Source organism: Rhamphochromis sp. 'chilingali' (assembly GCF_963969265.1).
Source record: "Rhamphochromis sp. 'chilingali' genome assembly, chromosome: 6".
NCBI lineage: Eukaryota > Metazoa > Chordata > Actinopteri > Cichliformes > Cichlidae > Rhamphochromis > Rhamphochromis sp. 'chilingali'.
The window spans coordinates 33702289-33726101 of NC_137933.1; the positions used below are offsets into that span (position 1 = coordinate 33702289).

The 23813-nt window shown below is 39.8% G+C and overlaps 1 protein-coding gene across 1 annotated transcript in view; it reads left to right on the top strand.

Moving 5' to 3' along the window:
• Positions 1-1038: 1038 nt before the first annotated feature.
• tox3 (TOX high mobility group box family member 3) overlaps positions 1039-23813 on the top strand; it is a 37458-nt gene continuing 14683 nt past the window's right edge. Inside the window, exons 1-2 of the mRNA XM_080885321.1 lie at positions 1039-1841; positions 22074-22139. Of these exons, the coding sequence (XP_080741447.1) occupies positions 1740-1841; positions 22074-22139 (168 nt within the window). The 5' untranslated portion in view covers positions 1039-1739. The remainder of the gene's footprint in view (positions 1842-22073; positions 22140-23813) is intronic.

A 23813-nucleotide genomic window follows, 5' to 3' on the forward strand; every position in this document is an offset into this window, starting at 1 on the left:
TTGCCCAGCGGAGACTCTGTACTGCACTTAAAACATGCTGTAAATAAAAGATTAGTGAAAATATGGTGCTTCCAGCCAATTTTAAACCAAAACTTCCAACTAGTTCAACTTATCTTACCATGGGAATTTAACCAGTTGAAAAGACACTTCACTACTGACAGCAAAAAGCAGTTTTCTGATTGTTTGGGATAAATCTGTAGTTGTTTTGCCTTTTTCTTTTTCAAGTTGTTTATACCATAATACTAACCAGTTTTAAGAGCTTTACTTGTCTAAAGTAAAGCTATCGAAGTTCATATATGGTGTTGAACAGTTTAGCCCTATTTAAAACCTTGTTAAATGTTTTGAATCCACAGAACCTTCTGCTATTGCTATAATATTTTGTGTAGAAGTTACCAACCAGAAAAAAGTATATTTTGATTATATTTTTTCATCTCTTTTTGCAAGCTTCCAGCTTAGGAAAGGTAAAGTTTTCTTCAATCATTGAACTGTGGATTAATGTCGACCTGGTGTATCATTTTTGTCTACTTATGTATATTGTTCGGTGCCCTGTGACCAGTACCAATATGACTTGAAAATCAAAAACACTTGTCAGTTCTGAAAACATATGTGACAAACTGCCACAGACAGAAACGTGTATAAAATATGCATTAACATGAAATACAGTAGCAGTGGGAGGAAAAGCTTCATAGTGAAAAACTAAACTGAAGGTTAAAATTCGCAGAATCAAGGAAAAACAAACGGGAGAAAAACTGCAGGAGCTATCGTACCTGTTGGCTTTGGCAGAGTAATGCAGAGTAAAAACAGAGTAAGATGTAAAATTACATTTGGATGTAACCTGCCATTCATTATGAAAGTCACCGTTTAAAAGGGCATAAAAAGGTATGCTAAGAAAATATACACATACAGACTCATAATTATGATCAATTATCATATGCCAACATGTCACATGGACTTAAATGCAGTGTTTTCATGGGAGTGGCTTAGTGTGTTTGGGGAGTGGCTGGCTTGTTCACACATTTTGCCTTGTTCATCACTACGACAGGCAGAGCCGAAGGCTGAACGGAGATACTCAGTGTAGTACATCACATTCACTAATTGCACCATCTGTGGAGTGTTGTTCAGCTTGTTGTACAAAACCTGTGTTTAGCAGATGGGCTCGAGCGGCCAGCTAGTTGCTCCTTCCTCAAACTGCTTCACCAACTAGTTTTACAAGTTGGAAAAATAAACTTCTGCGAAACACGGCGGAGGACGCGGGCACGTTTTTGAGCGCTATCCTGACGCGCGGACTTTACTTCGTGGTATTTATTACCACTTTCCTAGAGTTTTCATTTTCCCCTTTCCTTCCCCCTCTCTGCGTCTGAAGGAGGAAAAAGGAGGTGGACCCACGCTCACTCGCCGGTCTCGTGGCTTCTTTGTATACAGCAGCAGCTGTGTGTAAATGCATGGGCACACAGCGTCTGCTGCTCTTTGAGGGACAGCTTCCTGGGCTCAGTCCAGCGTTCATGTGGATTTCCACAGAAATGAAGCGACTGGTGTAAGGTGTAAAAAGAGGAATATCCTAACTTTACCTGTCCCCCTTTCTCTTACCGTAATATCTCGTTTAACCCAACAAAGCTTGGGTCAGTTTCGCCGCCTTTCTTTCTCCATCTATCTGTGCGCTTGGATTGTAAACGGCAGAAACAAATTGAGCTCCGTGCAGAGCAGGCTACAACTACAGCTGCGCGGCTCCCTCACACACCATGGATGTAAGATTTTATCCGACTGCCGGTGGAAATTCTATTCCGGGAGATCCACCAAACCTGGATTTTGCCCACTGTTTGGGCTACTACAACTTCAATAAGGTGAGAAATCCTTCCCGTTTCGCGCCGTAGTGTTGTTTTGTGTTGTGCGATCACGTTGGGACTGGAACCACTAGTACACAGTTTTTAGCTTAATTATTGAAACTCTGACCGTTGATTTAATTAGAATTCCCCTTACTCACTTCCTCCTTCCTTGAATCAGAGTTCTCTTTCCGCCTAATCAGTACTTTCCTCTCTTGCCGCAAACTTTGTTGTTGTTCATTAGGAAAGGAAACGGGAGCACAGGACAAGTGTAGCGGCACAGTGTTACTTTTTGTCCAGCTCAAACCTGCCTCGTCGCACTGCTAAACTCTCACAGACTGACGTGCTCCACAGTCATGGGCGCTGTTGCCTTTAGGGTTCCGTGTTTCTCAACATCCTGTCATTACAGTTCAAATGTGATTTAAACAAAAAAAGATGTAGGCTGTCAGGTACCTGCTCTTCTTCATGACCGGCCACGTCATGCAGTTAAATAAAATGACAACACGATAAAGAAATGGTTGTTGGTCGTTTGGTTAACTGCTGTGTATTTAACCTCATTTTCAAACCGCCTTCAGTTCATGTTGTTCACTGCATTTGCAAGCAGTTCTTAGAATGAGCTCCAAGTATCATGTTCCTCATTAACATTTCAGGGGGAAAAAAGCATGCACAAGCAGAAAGAGGAATGGACAGCTCACTATCTGTTCCGTATGAATCTATTCATTGTCAGCGTTGCGCCGTGTTGTGCACTTATCTTACCCATGGCATCAGTTAAACTCTTGACTGTCATACTGTGCACTACAGTTTTATCTGCCCACTGCCAGGTTGCATGATGTATTTGCATTGTTTACATGTTGATCTGTTCGCTTCCTCGCATTTGTATACAAACGCCACCGTGTCCGAGCTGTGAATAAGAACAAAGCTGAAGTTTAATAACTCTTGCAACTGGAGCTTATGAGGTTATGTAAAACACAGTTGATGATTTGTAATGTTTTGTCAGTGATGTAACACGCGCACTGTTAGGCCTGTGATCAGTCACTAACTTGACTCTCTTGTATAACAGCAGGAGAGAACATCATTGTGGCAGTCAAAAAGAACAGTTTTTTATGAAGTTTAAACAATGATACCCCCCCCCCCCCCACCCCCAAACACACACAGACACACATGCACACTTAGACACGACACACTACCCCCCTCTCAAATTATTCAGCCCCGTAATGCAGCTCTATTTGCAATCTGATGCTGCTTAAAACAGTTACCAGGTTTGTCTCAGTGTTTCATCAGCTCTTTGTCATTTGGCCAAGTTGTCATATGTGCCCAATTTCATCATGTCTTCATCAGCCTCAAGAAACTTTAACCACATTGCTTTGAATTGGTGTAAAAGTTGAAGTGCGATTTTATTCCTGCTCATAAAATCCCCGGGTCAAGTGAAATTTTCCATCTGTAACAGTAATTGGCCACAATGCAAAAGGAGGCATAGAGTGAGAGAGAGGGTGGTGAGAAGGTGCTTATCCAGTATCTCTACCAGTTACGTTGGAAAGAGGAAGAGAGAGAGAGAGTACAAAGCATGCATTTCATGCTAATTACAATGCCTTTCCACTGTGAACAAATAAGCTCTTTTGCATGCATCTTTCAAATAAGCCTCCAATTTATTTGAATCGGCTTGCTGAAAGGTAGCACAATGCAGAGCGGTTAGTCATCTAAAAGATGTGGCATGCTTACAAGTCACAGAGCTGAAGCATTACTTCTTTAATCTATTTATAAGCTGTCACAGCACCTTTTGCGAGCAGCCAAACTTTCACTAGATTTACAGTTTTGATTTGAAAACAGGCAATACCCACTCAAAATGCTGGTGCAGGAAATGTTCAATTTTAATGACAAGAGAGACAGAAGGGCCCAGAGGCACTTTCAAACATCAGAGATTCTTTTAAATTTACAGAAAAATCCAAACGAGTGGCACAAACTTAATTAGGTGCTGCAGTCATGACTAATGAAGCTGCCATTTCTTTCCCTTTTTTTGGCACAGAGATGAAGGTGCTGAGGAGAAACATGCCACAACTTCACAAAGCTGAATAATTCTCATATAAAATCTATTTTGTGAGAAAAATTCCCTTGTTGCAGTTTGGAGAAATTAAACACGGTTTCTCTATTGAAACTGAAATTGTAAAGGCTTATTTCTGTGGGTTATAAACATTGACTACAGCGTGTGCAGGGTGAGTGACGAGGCTGTCACAGTGGGGTCTATTTCTCTTAAACTACCTTGACTTGAGGGTGAACACGGAACAGGTATGCTCAAGGGCAAAAACACCAAGGCTCCTACTTTTACTGATTGGTTGTTACTTCAGGTAGCGTTGTTTTCAATTTATCTGATAATGACTATTGGTTTTCCTGGCTCTTTGGATTCTTCTAACAACACCAGGTTGTAGTCGGTAAAATTTTATAAAAGTTCCCTTTTGAAGTTTGATAAACTTTTTAAATCTGTGTATGAGCTCGTACATATATATGCACTTATTTATTATTCAAAGAGATTTCAGTGATGCAACATGGTTAAGGCTGCTTGTTTTCTCTAGGCAAGCTCCTCAGTCAGGCACAACATAAACCAAAGACAAAGAGCTGTTTGGATTTAACTAGTTTTGGTATTTGTAAAAGTCAAATGTGATTGAGTTTAATGGTTTCTTGAAAGAGACCCTCTGTTATAGCCATATTTATTGCCATCTGGTCTTTTTTTCCTAAAGGTTTAATAATGTTTCAGATACAGTATCCATTTAGTGTGGGCTTTCATTACCTCCAGGCGCCAAGAAATCACCAACAGATGTTAATACAAACTCCTCACCTGCACTGGTGCTAAAATTGAAGGTTTATTTGGAAAACTAATACCAGCACCACTGAGACATTATAATTCATTGCAGTTGAGAATTGACCATACATTGGAGTATTTTAATGGCAGTATAGCAGAGGGATGTAGATAAACACATTGCTATGAGATTCTGTAGCCTTTGTACATGACAAAAGCTACAGAAGGGGGGGAAGTCTTGCAGGATCTCTGCTGTGTTGCTGTGTAGTGCTGTTAAGAGACATACAACAGTTTGTGCTTAATGAAGCATTTTAAAAGGAAAGGGCAAACTATAATTAAACATCTTAGAAATTTGTGACTAGGCTTTTTTTTAATAATGTTGTCAGCATTTTAACAATTTATATATTCAAAAATCATATTTGCTGACTGTGTCTGGGAAAAAAAAAATCCAAACTGTAGACATGTTTCATCAACCAATTAACTTGCAAAGGTAACAAACTGATTACTGATTAAGGCAGGGTTAATAGTTTGGCGGTTGCACTGTACACTGATTTTTAGATGCACATGCTGTGTTTGCTGTTGCATGAAACCACAGACTATTAACAACAGGTAGTGCCAAATCAACTTGGACTCAGTTGTTAAGGATTACAGCCTTATGTGCAGCATAATAAGTCTTTTCTGAGAAATGATCTTGATGACAAATCCTCTTTAGCTACACATGCTTTATTTTGTTGTTTTTCGACCACATATTGATAAAGGACTCTGGATAATTTGTTTATTGTCGGCTTTGTATTTTATCATCCATAAGCTATAATATGACAGACTAGCTCTGCTGTTATTCCCTGATTAGAAAGTTCTTCAAGACCCAAAATGATGGACTTCTTAAAGGATTTTACTGAGCGGGGGAAATGGGCCGTAGGCCATGAACTACTTAGTTTATATGAGCTCTACTGACACATGCATATGTAAGGAAACCAGGAACAACACAGATTTTAAGGTCTGGAGGAAGTGAATTAATGTAGCTTCACATTAGCTAACCCCTGGGCAATAACCTCTTTTGTCCAAAGCATAGTACGTCAGGTTTCTTTTGTCTCTGCTGTCACTTAAGCTCCAGCGGGAGGGAAGGGGTTAACTCTCTTAACCAGGGGGCCTTGTGCATCTCTCCAGTGTACACAGCTGGTGCCATTTCATCACACACATTCTAAACATATCCAAACACAACTTTAAATGTGTGTGTGCGGTAATGCCGTGTGTGCGTGTCTTGGGGAGGGGCAGGGAGGCTGTCTGCTTTGTCAAACTCAACACTTGATGGATATGACTCCAAGGTGCATGTTAAATGTTTAAATGTCCAAGAAGTGAATAGCTGATGTGTTTTGCTGAGTCCTTTAATTGTAGCTTGTCAGGAGATGTAGTTCAGCAGATTTATTAAACACCTAATTTTCCCAGTGAGACAAGAGAGTGTTATTTTTAGTTTGTTCTACACGAAGACGCACTGTGCACTTGGAGCTCCTGTCTGTAAGAATGACTGCTATATGTGGCAGACGGCACTACACGTATTTTGTAAATGCCCAGCTCCATTTTCTGCATGCCATTTCTTCTGAGCAACATTAATGGTTGTTGCTTTGATCCCACAAGCATTCTGCAACCGTATGACAATCTGATCCAACAGAGTGGAAAACATAACATCAGGTTGTCCACTTTGTTTATGAGGTGGATGTGACAAATCCTCCAGCTCTGAAATCTTCAACAGACATAGACCATTACCCAGATCAGCACTCGTAAAGACCTTCTGTAATCTTGCCATCACTGCTCATAAATCCACTTCATTACATCTCCTTGTGCATTACTCAGTGTGGTTCATTTAGGCAGACCTCACACCATGAAGTTATTTCCCAACTGGTCGATTTGCAAACCATAAGGCACCATTCTATAGACAAGAACCATCTTGCTGTGCTGATTTGGTCTTGATGTAATCTCATGTCCAATGAAAAATAGGGGAAACCACATTAAAAGCAAAAAAGAAATCATGCTTGGATATGGAGTGTCTTAGTGCTGTAGGCTTTCCTTGTGCGTATAGTTTCACCTCAAGGATCCACTCCACTGTTGTCTGTCCTCGCCCTGCTTAATAAAATGACAAATTCTCCCTTTTGACTATGTGTAGCTATGTGGCTGTTTCAAAAACATCTCTTCCAGTGGTATAAAGAGAACAGATGCACAGTGTTGTCATGTAAACAACATCACTACACCGTTCAAATCATGAATCATAACAAAAGATTATGGTAAGTTATTACAGAAGAGTTGTTGTTTTTCTTTTCAGTGTTTTAAGGACTTTCTGGATAAATCAACACTTGTTCTCATTTGGATAGCTTTAAAAAAAGTAAATTAACATCATTTAGATCTTTAAGTTCTTAGTTACATGTGGAGCCGTGTTATGACTTTTCTCAAATATCTAATTAGTTAATGCATCATTAAAGTTCAAATGAAAAAATGACAGTAATAATTTCACTGCTGACTTCATTAAAACATATGTTGAAATTGTATGGCAAAGCATTAGCATGAGCTGAGCTCACTTAAAAAGCACCCATAACTCAAGAGATACACCAAAAGATGGAACTCATCTAGACCACAGAGTTCCCTATAAAAGTGGAGAAGATGACATTGTCCAGGTCAGCGAGGGGGTTGAGATTTAGCTTTAGGGTTTGATGTCTTAAGATAAGACTGAGAGTTTACTCAAATACCAAACAGAGTTGGCGTACAAGAGGTTTGTTAAGCTGTGACATGAGGAGGTACGCAATATGTACGATTTTTTTTTAGTTTTAAAACAATAAGTTAAATGATTGACAGTGTGGAAAAATTAATGGTTGTGAGGTTATGTCAAAGGTGTCTGTGTCATTGCAGAGGTTGTCTGAAGCGCAAAGTAGCACTCACCCAAATCCTCATGGGATTGTAGTCTGTAATCCCGAGGTACAGCACTACAAGATCATATTTTTTATTGAATGGTGTCTATGATTCTTGTTGATCATATGACAGGAAATTAATGAAATGGTAAATGGTTTTTGAAAAGAAGGATTAACTAAGAGGTTTTGTGTTAGCATATGTTACCAATAGCATGGTTCCTTGCACACATGTTGTTGTGTACAATTCTTAAACGACACCAACCTCTTCTAGTGTAATGCACCTTTAAGTTATGTAAGGCCAAAGATATCATTAACCTTCAGAAGTTCTATTGAATGAGTCAATGCTGTGCCCATTTTTGTTCAAGACAGAGCCCCTTAAGAGAGATTTTTCCACTATGATCAACTGTTTTAATCTGGTTTTGGCTCACTACATTTTTGACAGCTTCAACCTTGTTGACTTATTAAAAGGAGGAAGAAGAACCCCCTGTGCTCCAGAAAACAGTTTCTAACCATGAATTAAGCAGTTTCAAAAGGACCAGTCAATCACTTCTGGTTGGCTGATTCAATAAGTGTTGTGTCCCTTTAGTGGTTAGCCTCGCTGTTAAGACGCATTCATTTTTAAAGCTTTCCAGAGAGGCAGCCATTCCATGTTTCATAGATCTAATGTCCAATTCTCTTAATGGGCTCACAGACTGTATCAAAACATTCTGCAGTTTTCCTTTTAACTTGACTTGCTTGACTTAAGCCTTTGGCTCTTTGTCAAGTGCACAGGCCACTGATGGATGTCTCATACAGTTATGGGTAATATTTTCTTAGCAGTGCAGGTTGAATTTATCGCTTCTGTTTTCACATTTAGACTTTATTCTTTCAGCTTTTCCTAATTTCTGCATCTAAATGACCTTTGAGTTAGATAAATACTGAAAACTATTCAAAATTGAGATATTTTACTGAAAGGCATAAACGCTGGTTGGGGGTTGAATTTGTTATATGCTTCAGTTTGCTTTAACCGTTAAACCGAAACCAGCCTCGTCATAGGTATTATTATTCATGATCCCAACCTTTGCTCATATATCAGGTTGAGTGTGAATTTCTCTCTCATTACAGGGCTATGAGCTGCAGGTGTGTAGTATTACTTGTTACACAGTGTGATTAATCCTCCCTTTTTTCTGCTGCCCCCCTCCTACATCACACATTCCCATAATGCAGCTTGTTACCAGGTTGCACTAAAAGGACTGACAATAGTAGCAGGTGTGCAAATATCCCTTAGACCCGTTGGACAAAGAGCTTAAATAATGTAGGTAAATAAAACTTTTGTTTGAATGGCGAAATGGATGGCATGTTTTCAAGCAGAACTGCATCAGAGTTCAAGGAAGACTAACTTGAAAGAAAACCTGTTTATCATGCAGGAAACGATGAAAGCACTCCTTTAAAAATAAAAAATTAGATGTATTTGACACTTTCTGGTAAAATTTATAACCTTGATTACCGTTTTGTCCCCTGTTTACACGATGTCTCAAACAAAGTGTGAGTCAGTTAGATGATATTTTCTTTTCATATAATAACTACCATAGCAGGAATACTGCTGCCTACAGACCTGCGTTACCCCTTGAACAAGAGTTTTAATAGTCCCCAGAGTTAAAAAAAAATCTGCTATCTCAACCTGCAGCACCTTGATTCAATCTTCTATAAACATACTTAAGACTGATAGGAGTCCTCTGATATGACTACTGTGGGGGTTTTTTTTGTCATCGTTATTCAGTTGCAGTGAATCAAGCTCTTGTTACACAGCGCTGATTGCTCGAGGATTGTCTTTTTCTTTTTAGTCCCTAAGGGGAGTGAAACAGCTCTTCTTAAATGTTTGCCCTTTAATATCTCTTTCATACCTTGGTTTGTCAGAAATGTCTTTGTATCCATTTCTTTAACAAGGCCACAGGAATTCAACAACAATAACTTGTATTTCAGCTGTCTGTTTTGCCATCACTCTCTTTATTTCTGCGCAGACCCGACCTGAAGAATGAGACACGGCACACTGAACTTTTTCAATATTGATCTAAGATGATAATCTTTTCCTCGCCCTCAACCAACAGCTTTTTTTATGGCTCCCATAAATCCAGAAAGATTTTAATCTCTATTTGTCAGGAGTAAATCCTGTGGGGAACTCAAATTAAAAATATTCAGCATTTAAAAATAAAAAACAAAATAGGAAAAAAAACCTCTTGTCTTCCGTCTGACATTATTCTTTTGGTTATAATTGCCCATCAGCTGTCCTCATTTGAATAAACAGCTCTCAACATGTTACTGAAATAACACTGCTTTGAGAATTCTTCCAAGAGATTTTCTATTTGATGAAAATCATGCAGTATTCATGAATCTATCTAGTTTTTATTCAGTTCCACAATAAAAAGGAACAATGGACACAGCCTCAGTAAAAGCTCCAACCACATAATAAAGGTCCATTCTCCAGAAACCTCAATTGCGGGATTATGAATGGAGGCCATGAAATTCTTGAGTCAACTTCTGATATTTCTGAGGTGAAATTGAGGCTCATTCACAGTATGTCCTTGTTTACTGTCATGTGCATGTATGTTTCTGCTGGCTTGTGAGCTCTTGCATGTGGTCGTAGTGTGGGATGGCAGAAGTAGAAACAAGATCAAGGTCTGTGAGGCCTTTACATTGGCCAGGGCTTTCCTTCTGCGGACAGCCACTGACAATTCATTTAAATGACATTCCTTCCAAGGAAACTGATCGAGTTTCTAATCTGTGGTGGTTCTGACTCAATAGTGTAACTTTTCAAATACCTGCACAACCTTGGAAAACATTTTTTTAAGGAGTTCCAATATTATTTTTCTCCCCCGCTGATAAACAAGAAGAGAAACTGAATGATTACAATGTTTCCAAAGCATTACAGGCATCTGATTAAAGTGTTAGGTTGGAGTTAGCCAAGGTTAACCGTCCATAATGAAACACTTTGAAAATAATGATACGCTGCATGGTTTTATGAAGGCTTGTGGCTGCTCAGCTCAGCAGTGGTGACCTTCAGCAGTTCCACGAGCTAATCGTGGCAATCCCGCAGCACCCCTGTAGTTTTGAGAGTCCATTAGCTTCTGATATGCATCCAGGAGAGCAGAGCTTGCACAAGGTCTTCCTCTTAAACCATCCTTGTGTCACTGAGGTGCCTGGCCAACTTCCCTTTCAAGTGACACCGAGAGATTTGTCGTCAGCTCCCACTTTGATTTGAATGCGGCTGTTAATATTTTATGGGTTTATTGTTTTGCCTTGTGCATTAATGCATAAGACTATGGTGTCAAATTCTCCTATATCCCCAAGTCTGAGAGGTTTATCAGTAATTGGCACTTCTACTAAATGTTCTCGAGCTGTTGTTAATTGCTTGTTTAACAGCCAGTAAATTCTGTTTGAATAGTGTTGCTGTTGAAATAGCATTGCATCGGGTTCTGCAAATAAGTATTTTTGCTGATTTGTACCATTTTCTGCTGTGTGGGTGGGGTGGGTAGAGTGGGATGCATGTAAATTGCTGCATTATTCTGCTGGCATGCTTGACAATCAGGCAAATTCCTAACAGCTTTAGTTGATTTAACATTCAATTTCAATCAAACATGTACGAACATGCACCCAGCTTGTAGCATGATACTCGGTTTAGTCAGTCCTAACATAGCTGTTGACAGGTAAAGTGTTGGAATCCACAATAATGCATTCCCAACAGGAACTAATTAACAAATAAGAATAATTGCCCAGTTCTTTCATTCATCACCACAGTCTCTCATAACATGCAAGCTTCAAGCAGGAACAACAAAGTAGTACATAAATCAAAGTAGTTTCCTTTGCCAAGCCAGAACCCCCTGGGAGGTACCTTGGTGCTTAATTAAAATCCAGAAGGATCATGTTTTAAGTGTAGGTGAGCGAGCACTGAATAACAATGACAAACCATGCCCCAGAGCATTAGTGGTGTGTTTTTGAAAAAGAATAACAACATCTTTTTCTTTTTTCCCCCTGTAGAAAATAAATGAGATTTAATGTGAAAGAAGAAAGCTGTTTTCAGTACGTTTTGGCACACGGATATTTGTAAATGTAGCCTTGTCTCCAGAACCGGACAAAATCAGGATTGACATATTAATGTTATAATTAAGCATACAGAATTAAAATGAAACGGCTCATTGTTACACATTTGATGTTCTTTCTTTCTGCGCACTGTTTCCTATTCCTGATTTTGGTTTGCGAGTCCTCACATGTATAAACCAACTGCAGAATATAAAGGTGCACTTGGGAAATTGTCACTACAATATCTGTATTGGAACATAGAGATTTATGTCAAATGGATGGTCACAGTGGCAGACCTTCAGGCTATTGTTGTCCCTGATCTTTGAGGTTACAGATCTGATGTTTCTGCACTCTCTGCCCTTCAACCAGTGATACAGTGGGAAATGATTAAATCCACACAATGTGGAGTCACATTTTAAACAGATGACGATCAGAATATAAACTGTCCTACATACATGCTGTTTCTGCAAGCGTTATAACTCTGATGTTCACTGGCTCCCAGGAAAGGCTAAAAAAGGAAAAGTACATTTCAAAAGGGAATGTGTAGTTATCAGGAGAAGAAAAACTCTCCCAAGTCAAATCCGCTCAATTACAGAGCTCTGGAGAGCTATCCCCAAGCAGCCCTTCCATTGGCTAATCAGTCACAGCAAATTGTAGTGGTGAATATTTCAGACTCGACATATTTGAATAAAGCCATCATGATTATTTCACTGTTGTACAGTACTCTCGAATAATTTTCACAGCCTTCAGCTGGGGCCAGCATAAACTGCATAACTCCTGATTTTTTCTTTTCTTTTTTTTAAAAAGCAAGGGAAAAGTCAAGGGAGAAAAGCAGACACAAGGGCTGTCAGTCAATGTGGCAAGCTAATTGGGTCGATCTCTTTAGCGAAAGATGAATGAAGAGATTAACTCTCCCTATGTGTCCAGTGAATCTCCCCCTCTGGCTCCAGGTAAATTAGCCGATGACAAGTTGACAGTGGGATTTCTGTTCCGCACTCCTGCTTAAACCTGTAGTCGGTAGTTTACAGCATGGCGCCCCCTGTTGAAATCACTGATTTTTCTCATCACAGGCTTTGTTTATATATTGATTAATTGGATCGGTGGAATTTATCTTTCTAGGTTTGTTACACGACTACTCCAGAGTGGGTTTTCATATACATGTCGGCCATTTACATTTAGCTGCTCTTCACCTCTGCAAGATATCACATATAGAGATGATCTCTATGGACTGTAGTGTTTACATTTACACTGGCAGAGGATTGGTGATGGGTCAAACAAACCTAATGAAGATAAATGAAGAGTGATGGGAGAACATGTGCGCGGAAAGGTGCGAGTTCAGAGTAGATTGTCGTGCTGTCATTTATTTTAGTGGAAGAACTCAGCATGGTCCTAAAATAGAGGGCAAGGCTCAAATACAGAAAATGTCAGTAACCCCCCCCCCCTTTTTTTTTTTTTTTTTTTTTCCCCCCCTTAGCCGCCTGCACTGAAATTAGATAAAAATAGCTCAAAGGGAGTTGTTGTCAAAGCAGAAAATAAGCATACCTGTACAGGGAGGATTTTTACAGGTATAATGTATATGATTATTTTCTCTTGTGTGATACCATCGTTAGGGAAATTAAGTCCAGATATGGTTGCTTTTGATTGGCCACAGACTGACAAGTCTTATTAAACAAATGCTTTTGCATTAGTTTTTGTTTAAAAAAAAATGTGTAAACACTTTCCTAACTTATCTTCTCCATTTAAAAATAAAAAATAAAAAAATGCCACTTCCACACAAAGCAGACCTCTAGGTTTTTCATACGCCTTTGATCTCCAACCTGTCTTTTTACACCGAGGAGAGGAATAACTTTTGCATTATGACTAAAAGATGTGTAATGTGTCTTTGTTCCGAATCTTTTTAAATGTCAGTGCAATGATACGGAATCAAAGTTGAGGCTTAGTGTTTGTAATTATTCAAAGCTGGTATCTTAATCTCACGCTGCTTTTGAAGTAGGAAATGTTAAAGTGACATTTTGAGTTTAAATACTGTTAAAAACACTAGTGAAGCACTTAGCCTGATGGTGGCTGTCACAAGAAAAACAATGTCTGCGACTCAACAGCTGTCAGGTTTGCTAATGATGTCCTGGTGTGCTGTCAATCTAGCAGATGAACGGACAATAGTATGCCAAGGAGAAAATGCTTGAAACAGCTAATTGCTTCTAAGAGCTCACTCAACCATTCTGTAACTACTATGTGTTCACAGATGTCTTTTCCAGCTGCTATTTCATTATGGAACTCAAAGACATTACAGAAGCAATGTACTGGCTTTCTTTATGAGCCTGTGTTGTTGCACATCAAGTCTTAATGATTATAGATACATTATTGCAACCACAGGTGGAAGAAAATAACAGAGCACGGCATCTATATTAGTGCATTTTCATTATTTTACCTAATTTGCTCCCATCATTCCGTTAATCTCTGCCAACTTGTTGATTGTCAGTTTGGAGACGCATTTCTGGAGAGGAGCCCGAGAGTATTTGCAGCCGGACCTCTGTCAGTAGCGCCAAGCAACACAGCCACAAATTGGAATGTGGTATAGTTCTGGGAAAGCAGCCAAGATTTAAATTAGACAATAACCTCTGCTCTCTCTATATTGCCTCTCTTTTCCAGCTGCAGGCCTAGCCATTTGTTTAATACAGTCAGCCCTGTAGTATATAATAGACTGATATACGAGTCACTGCTCAGCAGTTTGTGCTTTTCAGATTTATAGAGATTGAACAACTGGCTGGTTTGTGCATACTGGTCTTCTGCTAAGAATAACAGAAAAGACACAGGTTGCATACATGAAGATTTTAATGGGCTTGAGAATTATGATGAAAAATGGGACTAACCCTCCAGTTTACTATTTGCTGTTAATGCCTTTTTGTAAACATTTCTCAAAAGAAAGAAATAGATTTTATATTTGATAGCTTTAAATACTGTTAAACTGGGCTAATTACTTGATAACATTGCTCAAAAACACGCTATAGAATACATTAGGCTTTTAATGGACTGAATAGTTTGATGTTAATGCTCTCACCACTTTAGGCTTTTACATCATTTTATATCCAACATTAGCAGATAAGAAATAGAGGATTGTTTTGAGTCCAGCACTAAAAGCTCTTGACTGTGCACATTCCCAGAGCCATTCATAATGATTGTATTAGTCAGTAACAGCACACAGGGAATTTAAAAAAAAAAAAAAGAAAGGGAAAAAAGTGTCTGTGCTCCACTCCCTGCAGCTTTCAGTGGATCTTTATGTGAAGTCCTAGTGACAAAGCCATTTGACAAAAAGTACAACCATTAGTGCCATCAGAAGCAAACCTGTTTCCACTGGCACAAAACTGTTCTTCTACTTTTTGACATTTGACCATTTAAAAAAAAAAAAAAAAAAAAAAATACTATTAGCTTCTTTAACCTGATAGCACTCTTGTGCTCTGAAGTAGAAGAATGGCAAGCAGAACAGGACAAGCTTAGGTTAAAATCCACACCCTGATACCATCTTGAGTTGGAGTTGCATCAAAGCTGCTGAAAGTAAACAGCCTTGAGACATGGCTTAGGAGTAAAAGCAAGACAACACCAACAAGACAAGCCTCTCTCATGTTACTTCCTCAAGAGCGGTGTGTCCATGCAACAGCAGCAATTGTGAGAAAGCTACACCATGTTTCTGAGGCCCTCTCCATTGCCTAAGCTCCTTTGTGGCTGTGGGCCAATGGCTTTGCACCCCGCCAAATCAAAGATGGAACCCCATTTAGCTCGCGCTTTCTTTTAGGATTTGCTCTTGAGAGTACATAGCAGACTCAACAGCCAGGGAAAAAATGGGATGTTGGATGTTGACCTGCATACTATTGAGGCTGCTGAGCTCAGGCTATTGGTCCATTATGACAAATCCTGAGACCATCTTTGTTTTGGCAACATTTGCAAGTCTTAGGCCTCAGAGAAAACAGTAGCCATGGAGAACCTCTGTGTGCTTTTAGGTCTACTGTGTAACTAGTGCAGTGATATTAGCAGCGACTATGCTATAAAATTAGTCCAGCTACATTTGCTGTAAATTACACTTAAAAGTCCACATTTACACAAGAAAGCAGAAGTCTTAGAAGTTTATATTTTAAAGCGACTGGCTACGTTTATAATATAAAATAAGAGTAACAAGGACTAATTTTAGTCATGTAGGCATTGCTGCTCTAACATAGGCCATTTCAGTCAGTCTACCCTTTAGTCCAGACTAGATTAGCTCAACAGGATGCGGGACGGAGTACTGTTAAATTTTGTATCCTACATACATCCATAGATTCATGATTCCCAATAGTAACAACAGTTTTGCACCAGATTTTCCTTTGTTTTATGACCCATTTCTGATCCCATTTCTATTAGCCGTGACAACTATGTGTATAGTACTCATTAGCAAATGTTAGCATCCTAACACACTAAACTGAGATGACATTTTCTATAATTATTTTACATTACCTGCTAAAGATGTGTTGATGCCTGACATCTCAAAGCAACTGTGCATAAATACAACCTGACAGATCTACTATCTAATAAAGCACTGTACTCTTAGCATAGCGGTTACCAAATCCTATTAATTTAGTGAGCCCATAATTCAAGGTAGAGTGGATTGTCCACTAATTGCAGGGTTGGAGATTTGATCCTTGGTCTCCTTACATGACCAAGTGCAGGACACTGAGCACCCAGTTCCTTCTAATAGTAGGTATGCATGGCAGCTGCACTGCCTTTGATTTGTTGTTCGTGTGTCTGAGAGAGGGAGAGAGAGCATAGGTGAACGACAAACACACTGTAAAGTCTTTTTGTGGAATCTGTATTTAGTAGCAGTTATTTTATTTGGAAAAATGTAAATTTCAATATGAAATCGGTAATTCACATTGTCACTTGATCTGTTAGCCATTATAAAAATGTGGTTGAGGTCAAATGTGTTCTTAAAAAAAATAAAAAAAATAAAAATAAACAGATGCAGTATATGCCAGATGTTTACTTTTAGTCATTGACAACTTTTCTGCCTGACTTTACAAATGCTGTTTCACTCTGGTCTTTTTGTGTCTCCGTGTTATCGCTCTCATACACCGTGTCTGCGCTGAATATAAATTTTGCCCAAAGGAACATGCTGAATACACAAACTATAGTTCTCCTTTTACTGTCTTTTAACACAGCCATAATGACTGGGAAGCTTGAAAAAATATAATATATATTTGCTGAGCTGTGAAATCACTTGTAACTTTTTCCTTTATTTTGATAGTTAAGCTTGTCATTTTGGTTGGACATGCAAACTTGTTTTTATGCGCTGTGACGGAATTATAGTGTTCCTTTGCCGTTTGGAGTAATGTAAAGAACAGAGGCTCTGCTTTTGGGTTTGCTTATAACAACCCCATCTGTGATGCCCTAAAGTTTCTTATTTTAGAGACTTTAATGATTACACGGTCCAAAAGTTAAAGATCCTTGTTTAACCTTCTCTGATCGAATGTTAAATAAACGTGTCTCCCCGTCGGAGCAGAATCCCTACCATTCTGTGGCCAGGAAACAGTCTTTTTGTGAGAGGTTTGATATCTGTGCAGGGGTTGAAAACTGTTCCTCCAGGTCAGTGTTTACTAAACTAAAGCAAGCTGTGATACCTCTAGCTGAGACTATAGTGGTCTGTGTGGTGTGAAGGGAGGGTAATCACCACACAGCCTGAACAACACTGTCATCAGCTTAGTTCAGATCCCACTTTTTCTCACACCAGCTTCTCTGCACTGTTGTAGGGGTACTACCACTGAGAGGCAAAGGAAGACTGAGATGCTTTCAATGAACTTCCCCTCAATGCTACCTTATGTAGTTAAGGACTAGCAGTCTTAATAGTGGAAGACAGTGCTGGGCTGGGGGGAGTAATGATTTTAGCTTTAAACTGAATTACCAATCGATTCGGCCCGCAGATCAGAACACAGCTTGCTAGCTGACTGTGTGGACATGCTGTGTTGTGGAGTTGCTTTACAAATTGACTGCTGCACACATAGGAGGAAATATATCTATATATGTCAGCTTGCCTCTGCATGCACAGTGGCCTGCTGTGCATGAATAGGCCTTGTGATCACCAGAGACGCAGCTGCAGAGTGTTTATGCTGAATTGGGTTGTAAATGAGCATGTATTTGGTGAGCAGTACCTCTGGAAGATAACTTTCCCAGAGGCTACAACACAGTCCGACCAGTATTGCAGGGAAGGAAACAGTGCTGCTCTTTTGAATCTCCAGCCTCCTGCACTCAGTGTGAGAGTTAGCTAAACCTGGTTATGGGCAGGGCCTTAAAGGAAATTGCATAAAATAATAGATCGAAAATTACAGTGGGCTACTTGGGATCGAAGATTGCGTTTTAACTGTGGTGTTTTCACTGTCTTTTATGGAGACCACTGGAGAACATATTAGCGCAAGTGTCATGTTCCAGAGAACACATGCTAGGCTGTGATTACTGAGCTCAAGCTGAACTGTAAAATCGTTTGTCAGCAGTTGATTTGCTTCTGGAAAAGCCCAGGCTCTTGATTGAATTAGTTTGGCGGTTTTCAGTACGGAGCAAGAATGTGTCCAATTTGGTTACCTGCTGACAGACAGCTATGATATTATAACTTTATGATTGTACAGTAAAACCAAGTAGCAGTCTTTTGAAGCTGATTTGAAAATAAAAGAAAACACTCTTTTATGTTTCTCCCTTTTCTGGTGAAAACTGTCACCTTGGATTTTCCCAGTCATGCTTTATCATTTAATTGCCATTGATAAAGCAATATTTGATGTTTGCACTAAAACATATGCACATTTCATTTGTATGCATGAAGAGAAGGCAGCTGTGCTATCAAAGGCTCTTCAGGCTTGTATTCTGTGGATTCTTCGTTGTCCAGTTCATGTTTACTGATAGGATCTGTGTGGTTACTCCATCATATTGGGAGTGAGAGGGGGTCATGTTGGTGCAATATTGTGTTCACCCTGAGGTTGAAATAATTTTGTTTGCTGTAATAGCTGTAAAACACCTTATTTCCCACTGGACATTCTTTCATACAAATGTTCTTGCAGTGGGATTTAAAAGATAGCTGGAAAAAAATCAAGCAAAATTACACTGGCTTTAGTCAGGAAAAAAAACATGTTTAAATTGTGATTAGTACTACTGTCTCTGATAATGAATAACTGAAACATTCACTGCGATTTAAAAAAAAATAAAAATAAAAAAAATCTCTGAAATCTAGTCAGAAGACTAATAAGAAAAGCAATACTTTGCATTTGTAGAAAAATCTAGAAATTCACACGTATCCTATTTGCTGCAAGGTTGCTTGGCTTTTCTAAATGCCTGTGATTATTCAGACATTGGAGTCTTTTCACTTCAGGATCAGGGTCCATGTAAGCTCTTAATTCTCTCCTGTTAAACAGTTATTGAAGAAATGTGCTGGTGGTGCAGAAGGCGAAATAAAAACACTGGGAACCCAGCATTTTATGCTGCCATGTAGCCATGTCTGACTCTTAGCACAGTTCATATTACAGAGCACCTTTATCTGTGAATTCACTCTGTTAGTAAAAGCCTTCTACCCCAAAGCTATTTTAAAGCACCATTTTCTATGGCTTCCTCATGATTCCCCACCGCTGAAAGAAGCAAAGCCCAAGTACATAACTGACTTTTTTTGGAACTGGGAAGACTGAGGAGCCTGGTTTCTTGCAAATAGCAAACCTGTCTGGGCTGTGACTGCAGTGCTAGACATTTACAGTCATTTTGTTGTATTTTAGGAGCCTTTATCTTCCAAAAATCAAGTGATCCCATCCTTCAGATTTCCCAAACTTTTCATTTAGGTCTGCATATGGGCAGGCACACAGTTGTTTGACTCTTCACATGGCAGCCACAGCTCTCCTCTAGCTCATCACATCATTTTAATTACAGGGCCTTCATTGTCTACGCTGACCCATTTTAGCACGGTCCCTTACCGTCAACTGCGCGGTCCCTCCAATCACACTTAATTTAATCTGGCATTTGACTCAATCGGCAATGCCGCAAACATGGGCCCAAAATGGCCCCTACCCCAGAAATGAATTGGGAATAAAAATAACAATCTCCACTCCCTGCTCTGCTTGTCCGCCGAGGCCTCCGGCCCGACATGGTACAGCTTTTAATGGTGAAGATTGATACTGGTAACTGGGGACATTTCTTGGGATGTTAGGCACAGTTCTCTGAGGAGATTCTGAACTGCTCTTAAAGGGGCCTGGAAACACAGTAAAAACATGAGTCAGAGAGACAGAGCCCAGGGAGTTTAACACTGCTAATTGGCACATGGACTTGACTTGATCATGTTTTCTGTAATGAAGCTGAAGTGATTTGGATCAATATCTTTGTTTTACAGTTTACAATTCAGGGATGCCTTTGTGTGATATTTGTTTTATTGGACAAACACAGACAAACACACAGACAGACACAAACACTCACACTTTTTTCACTTTTCTTGTGTTTTCTGCATTACAAAATGGTGTAACATTTCAAGTAATTGAGTTGAAAATGGCTATTAATAAGAGCAGGAAGTTTCCTTGGAATCTAGGGCAAATTTTTTTTCTTTATTTCAAGGCAACAAAGTAAAAATCAAAAGTTCCTTCTTTTTCACTGTACATTTTTCCCTCTAAATTCTCAGGCAACTATTTGCATTTGAGAGCAACTGGTGCTCCCCCCCCCCCCCCCCCCCCGGATTTAAAATAAATAAATAAAAAAAATCTTTCGTTCAGGCACAGGGCAAGAAGAGGCGGAAGCAGCCCTGCATGAAGCCGTATCTCCCCCACAATCAGAACAATGTTCTAGTGCTTGAATAGAGAAGGATATCTTTGAGACTTCAATTTATTATCTAAAAGAAGACGGGGAACGGAGTAACACTTCCAAGATAAGCCCAGCATAAGGTTAATTACAAGCTGAGTAGCTGACGTAACCTAGCCATGTCATGACTCAAAGTTCCACACAGCTGGGAAGCGAAGCAGTGCCAGCAATTGACAGTTACTTTTCCAGCAGAGGCTCGTGTGTGTGTGTGTGTGTGTGTGTGTGTGTGTCTTTATACGTTTGTTCAAATATGTAAACTCAATTGAGTCGGATATAGTTTAGTAGGACAGCTCCAGGTAAGATGGCACTGGAAGCCTAGGTGGCTCATACCACCTGCTTCAGCAACTGCTAGTGGAGCTTGTGGCTCCCTGTTCTCATTGGTGCGCAACACTGTTAACATTGCTGCTGACTCTCAACTCTCTCTCCAGGGCATAGCCTAATTAATGGATACCATTCGCAGTTGATTAGCAGCAGTTCTTTCGGTAATTACATTCGCATACTAACCACTCAGAAGAAAAAGAGTATAGAAAGAAAACCACAAAGGGCTCGAAAATATATTAATGCACTTCTCAGTTTGCTCTGATCTTAATTTGTTTCCACTATTGTTTGGCTTCTGCTCTGATAAGAAGCATTTTGCTCTCTGCCTCGCTCTCTTTCTGTTCCCTCTCCCCCCCTCCCCCCCGTCTATTAGTTTTTTCACTCATGATGTTTTAAGAGAGTGACTTTGTAATAAACATACAAAAGAGATGACTTCAGAGCTTTGTTAAAAACAGGTAAAATGTTCTCATGAAGACGCAAACGTGCTGCGTTTCTTTCTCCTCTGAGCTGTGTAGGCTGGGGTTTGCTCTCCTCACTCACAGAGAGGTGCATTGTGCTCGTGGGCCCAGCTGCTAGCCCATAATTCTTCATTCTATGTCCCATTGTTCCTACCTGTCAGCATGGTTGTGTCTATGAAGAAAGGAAGTGGCTGCCATTTTGCCAACAGGCCATGTGTGGGTTGGTAGGGGCGGGGGGGATGTTGTAAAAACATGTTATTTCTTTCCAAAGTACAGGGTTTTGATAGCTTATCAACTCCCTTAATCACTAATGTGTCTTTACAGTATGGCTCCAACTCACCACTAAAGACTGTATCTATTAATATGTAAATGCTGAAGTAGAAACATATTTTTGTAACGGATCAGGGGGAAATTAGTTTCTTCATGAACATGGACTTAGTCAAATGTTCCCGTTGACCTAAAACGTACAGCAGCCATAATAAAAACACCCTCTACCTCCTTATTTCCCCCCAGTATCACTCCTCTCCCATAGGTTATTTTAAGTTAATAACCTGCCACTGCATCTTGATACTTGGCTTTGTGATGCAAACATATCCTTAATTGCTATCCCATAAGAGCTGAATAGCTGGACCAGATTCTCATTACCCTGGTTTGAATTGGCCAGGGCCTCTCAAATGCCTCTCATCATGTCACAATAATGGCAGAGTGGCAGAATGTGCTTATGCATGTAGAGACAGGGGTTAACCCAGTGTGCAAATATTCAGAGCCATGTATGACAATCTGTTTGAGTGACAGGTGTTGGTTATGAGAGGGAAGTGAGTTGATTTACACTGGATGTTATCTGGACACCACTCGGCTGATTGTGGTTTTTTTTTCTCTTTGTTTTCATTTCCAGTTCCAGAATAATAACAACTACATGAACATGGCTGAGGCGAATGGTGCCCTGCTCGCTGCTGGGGATGTAAGTATACTCTGTTTTCCATGAATGTAAACAAATTTGGGTGTGAAAATGAGTCTTTGTTTGTCTTTTTTTTTTGTTTTTTGTTTTTTAAACATGACTAAATAAAATGATAATTTACACCTTTTTATACATGTTATGGAATAAAGCAGTCTCTGGTTTTGGCGTTTGAATAATTCTTTGAAAATAATGGGATGCAGTAGAAGTGCCATGAATAACTGTCAGAATAAGCTGCATATCTGATAGGAAATATTCCTGGAAATAAATGACTGTTTTGCCATCTCAATCAGGAAATAAATTTTTACCATCCAATTTGTTCCTCCTCTCCTTAAAACCTCTTCAGGCTTGGTTGTAACTTGTGAGAGCGGACGCTAATGTGATGTGACTGCTTCAACTATGCTTTGTAAGATGAAGTGATATCTCAGAAAGCTGAGGATAAAAACACCTGTTTTCCTTCTCTTTTCAAAGATGTAATAAAGAAGCATAAACAAACTCCATAGCTGTGTCACTCTTTGAGCTGTGCTATCTCCTGGCACTTACAGAAAGTGAAATGTCACCAGCAATCTTTGGCTGAGGAGCTGCTGCAAAAACTGTGTACTATACTGTCACATTGAAAAGAATAAGGGAGCAGTTGTTCTTCTGGAGGTATATAACGGACTCTGTGAGCCATAGCAGTCCTAACAGTGTGCTAAATTTATCCATTTTATTCCCCCTCCACCCACTCGGCTGCCCTGTCATTAGAGACAAGTGCACCAAAAATACCCATCATCCTCTGTGGTTCAAACTGTCTAATCTCATCCAGTTTAGCAGGGGAGATTGATCTGGCTTCAAAACCCAAAGCAAAGCATCATTACATAGTAGCTCCAAAATACTGAAATAGATGTCATTGTTAACCGTATTGTTTTCATTCATGTCAGTTGGGCAGCAGGGATGCAACTGTGACATTCAAACTCGGGCAGCTACACAGAAGTGTCTGGAGCGCATGACCTCATGTTCATAAAGTGGCTGCTTCACAAAGCCGCAGAGTATTATGGAAGAAGTCTAAGTTTCCCCCACATTTACGCTGAGTGGGCGCATCCTCTGTATCCACGGGCTGCTGAGGCCCACTGCAGCAGGGACCATGCCGACACAGGCTGCTTGGAGAGCGTTCAGCCCCCAGCTGTGAGGGCCCACTGTGGCAGTAAGTGAAAGCGGGGGGAATGGGCTGGGGGTGCACTCCTTAATAAAAACAGCCCAGCTCATTTGCATTTTATCAAAAGGAACAACTGTTTCCAGTGTTAGGGCACAGATGGTATTGTGCTTTGAAGGAAAGAAAGAGCAAGAAGAAGCCTTAAGCATAGGGTTTTCTTGTCAAGATTTGGAGTGTCCAAAGTATTGTTTGTTGCAATCTGAGCTAAAGTGAGATTAAAGTGATTTCCACTTTGAGTTGCGAGGTTTCACACCATATGTACAATAGCACTGGTTAAATGTACCGATTGTGTCTGGTTTGTGTTGTGGCTACAGGAGAAGAAAGGAAGTCTCCTTTATGAAGGCTCCATGATAAACATGGCAAAGTTAAATTTATGCCCCCACGTTTGGTTAGTTATTGTTTTCAAATCGAGCCATAGGGATACTTTGCCTACTCTTTCATGTGTAAGAATAAGCATGGGTTATTCCTTGCTTCAAAGTTACTATATA